Below are 12,388 nucleotides of genomic sequence, written 5' to 3' on the forward strand. Positions count from 1 at the left end.
TATATATATATATATATATATATATATATTGCTTATGAGCAAACAGCAGCTGCTGAGAGACATTAGATTATGGAAATAAACCAACCTATATATTTTTAAAACTATGTTAACTTCAAAATGTAAATCAAAAAATATATTATGTTGGGTGAAGGGTTATACTTTTATTTCTATAGGAAATGAAAGACTAATTCATTCTGGATTTATATGGACCAAGTTTGATCAAGGAAGGCCCTCTGAAATTCTGACTACAGAAATAAAGAAATAAACCTAAAAGAACTACAAGATGTGGTATTACCTGCTCAAACATAAAACAAAATCTCATCTTTGGCTGGCTTGTGTATAATGCATAGTCTATATTTGTATTAATGTAGTCTAGAGAATGATATCCACAGTCCCAAGAGATGGGATATGGGTGGGGTTTGGTTACTCAATGGATGATGAATGTTAGTCATTGTTTAGGGGGGTTTAGTTATAAGTTCTTATTGGACATTAGTGTAAAAAAAGCTAAATAAAACTGTTAAATTAAGATCTCATTGTAAAGGAAAATAATCTAATTTTTGTTTATGTGTAGGTTAATATTAAAACCTCCACTCTGGAATGTACTGATTAATACTTTTGCACATTAATTCTAGTAATGTTTTCAGGTAATTTTAAGCTATAAGTTTTTACATTAAAATATATTAAACATATCAATTTTGCCTATAAATAAACCAAAATACACATCCTTTCATAAGTATAGCTCCATGTATGAGTGGAAATTATGAAGCTATGTTTTCTTAAAAATTTATTCTATTGTACGTAAATATTTGTCTGAAAAAGGGAAGACAAACTGTAATGAAAAATGGAAAGCCTTACCCTCCCTGCAAAATGGGTGATGAATGGGATGGGAGGGAGTGTCGGGGGGCATAGGAGGATAAGAGGAAAAGGGAACTGGGATCGATATATAAAATAAGAAAATAATAATAATAATAAATGGAAAAAATAAAATTACTAAAAATAAGCATAACAAATAAAATTTACTTCCACTATATACAGATTTTTACAATAACTAGTTTATTCCATAAATTCATGAGTAGTGAAAATTTTAATGATATAAATGATATAAATTATATTTACATCTCTTTAATCTATGCCCAGTGGACTAGACAGTCCCTGGTGAAAAGTGTATCTCTACTATGACAAACTGGGATTTAAACTTCCTAGATGAGTGTTCCTTAGGGGATACCTGTTCTGAATTTCTAATCAGGTCCAAAAGAATTATAAGCAGACCATGATCTCCATTTACATAGTGGCTCGGGAGTGACATCTGTGGCTTCCCATTATTATGTTTGGGGAAATGACTAGTTAAACGTGTTATTTACATTTCAGAGTGACTCCCTATCTTCAGATTGTGAGACCTATGCTATGACACTTTTGTTATACAGGATTTTGTGATGGCATCTGGCTACTTTTGTCACATTTGATGCCAATTCTACCTCCTGGATAATGGCGATGTAACATATATAGAGGGCTGTTTGTAAAGGAGAAAAGGTGAGTTCCTTCATTCTTTATTCATGCCTCCAAATCTTCTTGTGGGTTACAAAGGGGAATAGTTATTACACTGAATAATAACAGCAACAGCAACAGCAACAAATCAGTAATGCATAACTCAGACTCTACCGTCTGCCTGCCTGTGTTTCTTGCTCATGGTGTTGGTTTCCTCTTCCATCTAATGGCAAGACAGGCATAATAGGTCAAGGTAACATGTGAAATGTGTAGCTATCTTAATGTGAATTGGCTATGTATTCTATTTTTAAAAAATACTAATGTATCATGTACATAAATAGCTTATATATCATAAAACTACTGTTTAGGCATTAAAAATCTTTATCACTAATGAAACCCATACCCATATTAATTTCTATTTCCTATTTTGGGGCTTTATAGACTTTTGAATGCAAAAAATTACTCCATACTATGTGAATATAGGATAGAGTGGAAGAAAATGTGAAGGAACACGGAAGGACACAATTAGTGGTACATATTAAGATATATGCTCATACCTACTATAAATTGTTAGCTCCATAGAGCCTGTGTAGTAAGCTCTACAGAAACCTTCCAGACTGTGAGGATTGCCCTTTTATAAGGAATATCTGTGTGGTTGATGCCCTATAGGAATTCTCTTGGTCATCCCAGAAGAACTAGGTTGTCTAATAAAACTAAGGAATGGGACTTGAAAGACCAGATGAAAGAGTGTGCATTTTGTACAACACATCCCACCTCCTAATTTTATCAATGGCTAGGCATGCAGGAGAGATATTCTATCTCCATATGGTGAGGCAGGGGTAGAATATTATCACAGTATTCATGTCATGAAGATAATACAGCCAATGTGTCTCAAAGTTGCCATAACTGGAGAATGTGATAATATATTCATATGTCAAAGGATGACTTTTATGAATTATTCCTAACTCTGCTGATGTTGAAAGCTTAGAAACACTATTGGTTTGCCTACTAATAAAATTTTCTACTCTCATAGATTTTCAACGAAAAGCATGCTGGCTGAAAATGACTCTTTGGTGACTGAGTTTGTTCTTGCTGGGTTGACAGATCGTCCAGAGCTCCAGCTGCCCCTCTTTTATCTGTTCCTAATGATTTACATTATAACAGTGTTGGGAAACTTTGGCTTGGTCACCCTGATTGGCCTCAATCCTCACCTGCACACCCCCATGTACTATTTTCTCTTCAATCTCTCCTTCATTGATCTCTGCTACTCTTCTGTCTTCAGTCCCAAAATGCTGATGAACTTCATCTGTGAGAAGAATACCATCTCTTATGTGGGGTGCATGACTCAGCTGTTTCTCTTTCTCTTTTTTGTTATCTCTGAGTGCTACATGTTGACTTCTATGGCCTATGATCGCTATGTGGCCATCTGTAATCCACTGCTATATAAGGTCACCATGTCCCCTCAGATCTGTTCTGTGATATCTTTTGCTGCCTATGGGATGGGGTTTGCTGGAGCCTCTGCTCACACAGGATGCATGCTCAGACTGACCTTCTGCAATGCCAATGTCATCAACCATTACTTGTGTGACATTCTGCCCCTCCTTCAACTTTCTTGCACCAGCACCTATGTCAATGAGGTTGTAGTTCTCATAGTTGTGGGTATTAACATCACAGTCCCTAGCTTTACTATCCTCATTTCCTATGTTTTCATCCTTGCCAACATTCTCAACATCAAATCCACGCAGGGAAGATCAAAAGCCTTCAGTACCTGTAGCTCTCACATCATGGCGATTTCTCTTTTCTTTGGATCAGCTGCATTCATGTATCTTAAGTATTCTTCTGGATCTATGGAACAAGGAAAAATATCTTCAGTTTTTTACACTAATATTGGACCCATGCTCAACCCCCTGATTTACAGTCTGAGGAACAAGGATGTCAAGGTGGCATTAAGGAAATCATTGCTTAAGTTTCAGAGGAAAGACAGATATTAATTAGAAACAATAATTCTGTAAGAAATTGGAAGACTGAATTTTTTTTTTGGTATTGTCTTTGTTTGTCAGTGTGACTTTATCTCAATTATATGTGTAGTTTTGTAGACCTGCTTTTTCAATATCTTATGTGGATAAATTCATTTTTCTTTCTGTAATTTTGGCATATTTACCAGGCACTCTAAATAATAGGAAACATTTTTATAAAGCAATGAATACACAGGCATTTTTTCATTATTGCTTCATAGTCTGTCTCCTAGGCTATTGTTTATTTCTCACAATGAAAAGCACAGCAAATTTTGTTACTAAACCTTGAAACCTTTCACATCTAAGATCAAAAATGGCAAAATTTGGGTGCTTTCTCCTTTTTTAGTATAATCATGGTTACTATAAGGTTGGGAAGCTGGGTGGAAGATAACAAAAACCTGGAGATGTGTGTGGTGTCACCCAGGAATATTGAATTTGAATCCATTTCACCTCATTACGATTCTGTTTAATTCTTTTTATATGATTAAACAGATTAAACATGGTCGTCCCACAGAAGGAGAGAGGGACAAGATCTCCCAAGCAAATGGGGAGTTGGGAGGGGGAGGGAGAAGAGAAGTAATTAGGAGAAACAGAAGGGGAGAAGAGGAGGGGAGAGGAGAACATGGGGGAGCAGGAAAATTGAGTCAGGGGAAGAATAGAAAAGAGCAAGAAAAGAGATACCTTAATAGAGGGAGCCATTAAAGGTTTAAAAAGAAATCTCACAATAGGGAAATGTCCAGAGACCTACAAGGATGACCCCAAATAACAATCTAAGCAATAGTGTAGAGGTTACCTTAAATGCCCTTCCCCTATAATGAGATTGATGACTTCCTTATATACCATCCTAGAACCCTCATCTAGTAGCTGATGGAAGCAGAAGCAGACACCTACAGCTGAACACTAAGCAGAACTCCTGGAATCCAGTTACAGAAAGGGAAAAGTCATGAACAAAGGGGTCAAAACCAGGCTGATGATACCCACAGAAACAGCTGACCTGAACAAGAGGAAGCTCATAGACCCTAGACTGATAGCTGGGAAACCAGCATAAGACTGTCCCAGCCCCCTTGAATGTCAGTCTCAGTTAGGAGACTTGGGAAGTGTATGGTACCTCTGACAATGGAACCAGGATGTATCCCTAGTGCAGGAACAGACTTCAGAAGTCCATTCCCCATGGAGGGATTCTCCTTTGGTCTAGAGACACAGGGTAGAACCTAGGCCCTACCCTAAATGACTTGACAGATTTTGGTGATTCCTCATGGAATCACCTTCCCTAGGGAGTGAATGGGGAATGGGATGGGGGGTGTGTGGGGAGCATGGAAGGATGGGAGGGAGAGGGAACTGGGATCGAAATGGAAAATAAGAAAAAATTTTAAAAATGTGCAAATAATAGATTTTACATAATCATGCTACAAAGAATGTACATGCTACAATTATGTCAGGTGATGAATATTTTATTTAAATCAATCCCCACATAGTTGATATATACATAATAGCATTTTTATTAATAAACAAAATATATAGAATTTTACTTACAAATAAAATAAGAAAAACTCATTATTTATGTACATGATTCCTAATTAATGTAGACTGTAAGGGAAATTAGGACACAGTCATTAACAAGTAAGCACAAGGCCTGATGGCTTATGTTTCAAAACAACTGTGTATTTTAATTAGTAACTTTAAATATATTTCATTTGACGTCATATTTAATAAAACTAAAAATGACTTGTATTATCTGGGATATTTTAAAATTTGCATACATGTTATAGATATTTAAAATGTGAAAGTGTTTGAACACCAGAGGTCCACCTTGAGGTGTTACTATTGTCTTCCTTAGTTGTTCAAAGCAGGCTACCTTCAATGTGGGGTAAGCCAGGTTAGATGGATTATGAGCTTCTGTAGCACCTGTGCTACAATCTGTTCCACTAATCTGGTGAAAGCCTAGAGATTTAAATAAAAGACAAGACAGAGGGTCATTAGTTCAGCAGAATTGCTGAATACTGTTTATTGAGGGGGAGGTGCAGGTTTATATACTGACTGACAGCACAGTGGAAAATAATCAAGGGTCAAACATGCTAGCTCTTGGGCTTAGTTCCTCCTCAGCAGATGTGTGTTAGCAAATTAAGAAGAGTACCAAGAACTACTCTGATTCAAGATGTTCCAACTAAAATTTCAGAATGTTCCAGCCAACAGCTCAGGCTTGCTCAAGGGAGAATTGCAGAACATTTTATTCAGTAGAGTTAGCTGCATTTATTGGCAATTAGGTCTCAATAAATCTAGGACCAGATACAATAGTGAGGATGAAACTCTGTAGTCAACTTGTTATCAAACACTATTGAGAGACTAGGGTTGCCTGGTGGTTATAGTACATGCCTTTAATTCCAGCACTGATGAGGTAGAGGCAGGCAGATTTCAAGGTGAGCCTGGTCTGCAGAGTAAGTTTCAGGATAGCCAGGGCTATCCTGTTTCTAAAAACCAAACTCAACAATCAACCAACAAAAAATCAGAACAAAAACAACAAAACAACAACAAAAAGAGTCCAAGGTCTCATAGTGTAGTTAAATATCTAGATTTTAATTTTAGGTGTATGTATTTTCAGGTATAGTTTAAGTTTTGTTTCTTTCCTATTTCATCCCTTCTGGGTGTAAATAAACATTGAGTAGGTTGACTGAAGATTACTAATATACTACCAAAGCTCTACTATTATCCAATAGTTTTTCCTTATTAAATTTTGAATATTTTATTAATTTTCCAAGTTTATTCAAAATTGATTCTTGTGTTTAATCTGCTAATCCCATTTAACATTTTTTCCCTTTTTCTTCTTATTTTACATATTGATCCCAGTTCTCAATCCCTCCCTCCATCTTTCCCTCTCTCGACCCTCTCATGCATCTCATCACCCTGCCCTCTCCTCCCCCACACTACACATGTAGGATGATGCCTTCCAGAAGGGGTCATCTAAATCTTTCAAGTCATTTGGAGTAGGAACTAGGACTTCTCTCCTGTCTCTAGGTTAAGAGAGTATCCCTCTATGGGGAATGTGCTCCCAAAGTCCTTTTGTGCACCAGGGATACATACTGGTTCCACTGTCCGATGTCCCCTAGACTGCCCAGGCCTTCTATTTAAGACCCATGTTCAGGGGGTCTAAGTCAGTCCCATGCTGGATTCCCAGCTATCAGTCTGGGAGCCCTTTAGCTCCTCCTTGTTCAGGTCAGCTGTCTCTATGTGTTTCTGTAGCCTGGTCGTGTCCTCCCTCTCTGCATCTGGATTCCAGTTTGGCTTACTGTTTACCTGTGGGTGTCTGCTTCTGTTTATATCAGCTACTAAATGAAGGCTCTATGATGGTGGATAAGTTAGTCATCAATCTCATTATCAGGGAAGGGCATTTATGATAGCCTTTCCACTGTTGCTCAATTTGTTAGTTGGGGTCAATCTTGTATGTCTCTGGAAATTTCTCTAGGTTCAGTTTTGTCTTCAAACTTATAATGGCTTCCTCTTTTATGCTCTCTCTCTCTCTCTCTCTCTCTCTCTCTCTCTCTCTCTCTCTCTCTCTCTCTCTCTCTCTCTTTTCTCTTGTCTATTTCTCCCCTGACTCAATCTTCCTAGTCCCACAAGCTTTCTTCTCCTCCCCTTCTCTTTCTTCTAGTTCCATCTCCACTCATGCCACCTGCCCACTCCCCATATACTCAGGAGATCTTGTCCCTTTTCCCCTTCTGTGAGGGACCTTATATGAATCTCTTAGAAACCTCCTTGTATCATCGTTTCTCTGGCGGTGTGAATTATAGGCTGGTGATCCTTTGCTCTAGGTCTAAAATCCATATATGAGTGAGTACATACCATATTCCTCTTTTTGTGACTGGGTTACCTCATTCAGGATGGTTTCTTCAAGTTCCATTTACTTGTGGGCGAATTTCAAGACTGCATTGTTTTTTTTTCCTCAGAGTAGTTTTACATTGTGTAAATGTGCCACATCTTCTTTATCCATTCTTCAGTTGAGGGGCATCTAGATTGCTTCCAGGTTCTTGCTATTACAAATAATGCTGCTATGGACACAGTTGAACACATGTCTTTGTTGCATGGAGTTGGATCTTTTGGGTATATACCTAAGAGGGGGATTGCCAGGTCCTGTGGTAGACTGATTTCCATTTTCCTGAGGAACTGCCATACTGATCTCCAAAATGTCTGTGGAGGAGTGTTCCCCTTTCTCCACATTCTCTCCAGCATAAGTTGTCATTGGTGTTTCTAATTTTAGCCATTCTGGCAGGAGTAAGATGGTATGTCAGAGTTGTTTTGATTTGCCTTACACTGATAGCTAAGATGGTGAGCACTTTATTGTCTTTCAACTTTTTTGATTTCCTCTATTGAGAGTTCTCTATTCAGTTCTATACCCCATTTTTTAATAAGGTTATTTGGTGTTTTGCTGACTAGTTTCTTGAGTTCTTTGTATATTTTAGAGATCAGCCCTCTGTCAGATGTAGGATTGGTGAAGATCTTTTCCCAGTCTGTGGGCTGCTGTTTCATCCTGTCCACTGTGTCCTTTGCCTTACAGAAGCTTCTAAGTTTGAAGAGGTCCCATTTATTAATTGTTTCTCTCAGTGCCTGTGCTACTGGAGTTATGTTCACGAAGTGGTCTCTTGTAGCAATCTGTTCAGAGGTACCTCCCACTTTCTCTTCTAAGAGGTTCAGTGTAGCTAGATTTATATTAAGTTCTTTGATCCATTTAGATTTGAGTTTTGTGCATGGCGATAGACATGGGTCTATCTGCAGTCTTCTACACATCACAATCCAACTGTGCCAGAACCATTTGTTGAAGATGCTTTCCTCCTCCCATTGTATGTTTTTACCTGTTTTGTCAAAAGTTAGGTGTTCGTAGGTGTGTGGGTTAATATAAGGATATTTTTATTCAAATTCATTGGTCTACTTGTCTATTTTTGTGCCAATACCAGGCTGTTTTCAGAACTATAGCTCTGTAGTAGGGCTTAAATTCAGGGATGGTGATGCCTTCTGAGGTTCTTTTATTATATAGGGTTGTTTTGGCTGTCCGGTGTCCTTTGTTTTCCATATAAAATTGATTATTATACTTTCTAGGTCAGTGAAGAATTGTGCTGGCATTTTAATGGGGATTGCATTTAATCTATAGATTGCTTTGGCAAGATTGCCATTTTTACTATGTTTATCCTACCTATTCAAGAGCATGGGAGATCTTTCCATTTTCTGGTATCTTCTTTAATTTCTTTCTTTATAGACACAAAATTCTTGCTATATAGGTCTTTCACTTGTTTGGTAAGCGTTACCCCAAGACACTTCATGTTGTTTGTGGCTATCATAAAGGGTGATGTTTCTCTCATTTCCTTCTCAGCCTCTTTGTTGTTTGTGTATAGTAGGGCCACTGATTTTTTTGAGTTTATCTTGTATCCTGCTAATTTGCTGAAGGTGTTTATCAGCTGTAGGAGTTTGCTGGTAGAGTTTATTGGTTCGCTTATGTAAACTATCATATCATCTGCAAATAGAGACAGTTTGACTTCTTCCTTTCCAATTTGTATCCTCTTGATCTCCTCTTGTTGTCTTATTGTTTTAGCTAGAAGTTCAAGTACAATATTGAAGAGATGGTGAGAGAGGGCAGCTTTCTCCTATTCCTGATTTTAGCTTTTTATGAATTTTTTAACATGATATATTTTGGATTTGATTTAGAGTCGAAGAATAGTGTTGATTTGTGGTAGAAGGGAGGCAGATATAATCCACATGCAACTCCACTACTATTATCATGTATTAGTGTATATATTTTTGATAATTAATGAAGCAATATTAATATATTGTTACTAAATTACATGCAACATTCAGAGTTACTTGTTTCTTCTCTTATTTATTTATTTAGTTAATTCTTTTGATAAGAGCTTTTTTTGTTGCCCATTCTAATCTGCATTTATGATTGTCCTTCTTCCACAGTGGTGGATTATAGGCATACAGGCAGGCATACATTTTTGTTTTTTGTCAGTTTCCTTACCTGTTTCAGGCTCACAGTTAGAATACCACATATAACTCATTTTAGTAGATTTTCATCAGGCTTCCTGTTATTTGTTGGTTGGTTTGGGGGGTTCTCTTCTAGGTAGTCAGTCTGTGATTGAACTCAAGTTTCTGAGTATTGGCATGATAGGCCTGTTTGTATTTGGCTGTCATGATATTCTTTTTTGTTAGTTTCTGAATTTTGCATATTAAGGATGAACTAGAATGCTATGTGTCCTTTGGAATGCTACAACTTTGGTTGGTGTTTCATTGGGAGAAGCACGAAGCACAGCTGCTGTTGTAATTAATTTTCAGTTAGCATGCAAAATGTATTTCACTGTAACATGGATATATATGATATCTGTCTCTCTCTCTCTATATCTATATCTATATCTATATCTATATCTATCTATATATAAATATCATAGTGCATTGCTTATATTCACCATCACTCACTCACTTTCCCCATCCACCATTTTCTATTCTTCTGGTCCTTTTTTCCCAATCCTCTAATTATCTCTTTAAGCTTCATGTCACATATATGTGCATATATATGTGAATATATGTATATGTACATAGTTAGCTTAATTATTGATTGTCATATGAAAGGTAATGTGACATATGGTCATTATTTAACTCACCACCCTATTGTAACCTACTCTTTCTTTGTAAATTCCTTCCTCTCCTGTCCTATCTCCTCCTGTAACTTCATGTTTTATTATATATAATATATTAAATATAATTATCTAATTAATTACACCAATGAAATTTAATTATTTATTTAATATTTAATATGATGTATAGTATTAAATATATTATATATATTTAAACATAGATCATGCATATAAGAGAAAAAGAATACTTCATTTTTTCTGATTCTGGTTTGGATTACTTAAAACAGTTACCTGCGATTTCACTCATTTCCTTCAGATAATGTAATTTAATTCTTCTTTATGACTGAATAAAATACCATAGTATAGGTGTCACATTTTGATTTTTTATAAGTGTTAGCTGAATAAGTTTTATTTCTTTCTTTATTTTTAGATTTTGAAGGTATCATACAAGATAATGTGTTTTATTACGACAATCTGATAAATGCGCATAGTTGAACATCGGTTTTTATTACTGCTTGTTGCTTCCTCTAGACAAGTCTCCCAAACCCTCTGCTTTACTTTGTGTTGACACTCTTTTTACTTTGCTATGTTTTTATTAATCTGGATGCTTCATATTGATTTTAATCCTCAGATTCCCTGCTGTTTTTTTTATTCTTTTCTTGGCAAATATTGATTATACATGGTGTTAAGATTCACTTAAACATTTTCATTCATAAGTGTAATAATTCTGTCACTTGCATTTCATGATACCTTTCCTCCCTCCAACATTTCTTAGGTAGTTGTATAAATATGCATGTATATTATATTATCTAGAATCTAAAAGTATATTATATTATAGTATCTAGAATCTAAAAGAGCATATACATGTATATTTTTCTTTCTAGACTGCACATTTTGTCTGCTGTGATGGTTTTTAGTATTTTCACTGTCAATAGAAGAACATCATTCTACTTTATGGTGAACACACACATAATTTATGAAATAAATCATCATATATATTATCATCAACTATTATTTCATATATATGTGTGTGTCGTCATATCTTATAGATAAGAGATTGGATGTTCAACTTATTTTTACCACCCTGCATATATATGTCTGACTCTAGTCCTTGAGGATCCAGTACTAGAAATCCCCTCCTGACTTGAGTTTGATTACTTAGCACACATACAAAAAGAGATGAAGTTTTTAAAGAAGCCTCTTCAAAGCCTGACATGTGGAAGATGTGTGCAGCTTGGTAGTACTCAGTTGAGCTCGCACTCTTCTGTCTCAGGCACCTTGTTGATGTCTGCAGAACTATCTTCACTTCAGTTACTTCCTATCTTTTCATTCCCAGGCTCTTCCCTGGCTACACTTAGCTTTGAAGTATGGGGCTGAGCAGATTCTTTTACCTTCCTGCTGTTCCCACTTCACTTACACCTGATTTGACTGTTTTGTCTTGGGAGAGTTTACCAAGAGAACTGAAGTTTGGGGAAACAAATACAGCATTGATATGTGTACAAATAAACCTTTCTTCATACATTCAATACAACACAGTGGAGAAAGGGTCCCAAGCTCAGGTGAAAGAGTCAGAGATACCTCCCCCACCCCCAACACACACACACTCCCACTATTAGAAGTCCCACAACACCACCAAGCTAACAACCATAGCAAGAAATACTTTCCCAAACAGGGCTTTGCTCTGTAACCTACACTGACTTGAGTCTTTTGTCTTCTGCCTCAGCCTTCTGGGTACAATGATTATTAGACCTATGTTACCATCCCTCTCCATTGGAGTATTTTTCTTTTTGGATTTTAAACATGTAGAATGTATTTACTCATTTTTAAATGGTCTTTATAATACAATAATAATACATGGCAGAATTTGTGAGGCAATAGATGGATGTTCCCAATTTTATCTAATTGTTTCTAGTTTGTCTTTGTGTTAAAGTCAATGAAGTTCTTCTTCTTTAGAAATTGATTGATTGTAATCTAGCATGTACTTTTAAAAATGGCTCTGTTCTCTGCAATGTAAATACTACTGCCTCCTAACTATTCATCCTTATACTTGTATGTTTTTGACAAGTCTTTTTTTTTTTTTTTCAGTAAATGAAGACTATAAGGAGGTTTCCTCAATCTGTATAACTACAAAGAAAAGGAAAGATGCAGTTCCTAGACCCAAATAAGTGACAATAACACAAACCCCATACCTGAGGCTCAAGGATTGTCATGGAAGAGACCCAGAAAGATTTTAAAAGTTTTTTCCTGAATGGATAGGGATATTGTTCCTTT

At 36.3% G+C, this 12,388-nt stretch overlaps 1 protein-coding gene across 1 annotated transcript; it reads left to right on the forward strand.

The window, feature by feature from the left end:
- Nucleotides 1–2,522: 2,522 nt before the first annotated feature.
- On the forward strand, nt 2,523–3,476 carry LOC127231560 (olfactory receptor 147). The gene has a single exon (XM_051197165.1). It carries the CDS (start codon nt 2,535–2,537, stop codon nt 3,474–3,476), a length of 942 nt encoding a protein of 313 aa, XP_051053122.1. The 5' UTR covers nt 2,523–2,534.
- The last annotated feature ends 8,912 nt before the right edge of the window (nt 3,477–12,388 follow it).

This window comes from Phodopus roborovskii, unplaced genomic scaffold, assembly GCF_943737965.1.
Source record: "Phodopus roborovskii unplaced genomic scaffold, PHOROB, whole genome shotgun sequence".
Classification (NCBI taxonomy): Eukaryota; Metazoa; Chordata; class Mammalia; order Rodentia; family Cricetidae; genus Phodopus; species Phodopus roborovskii.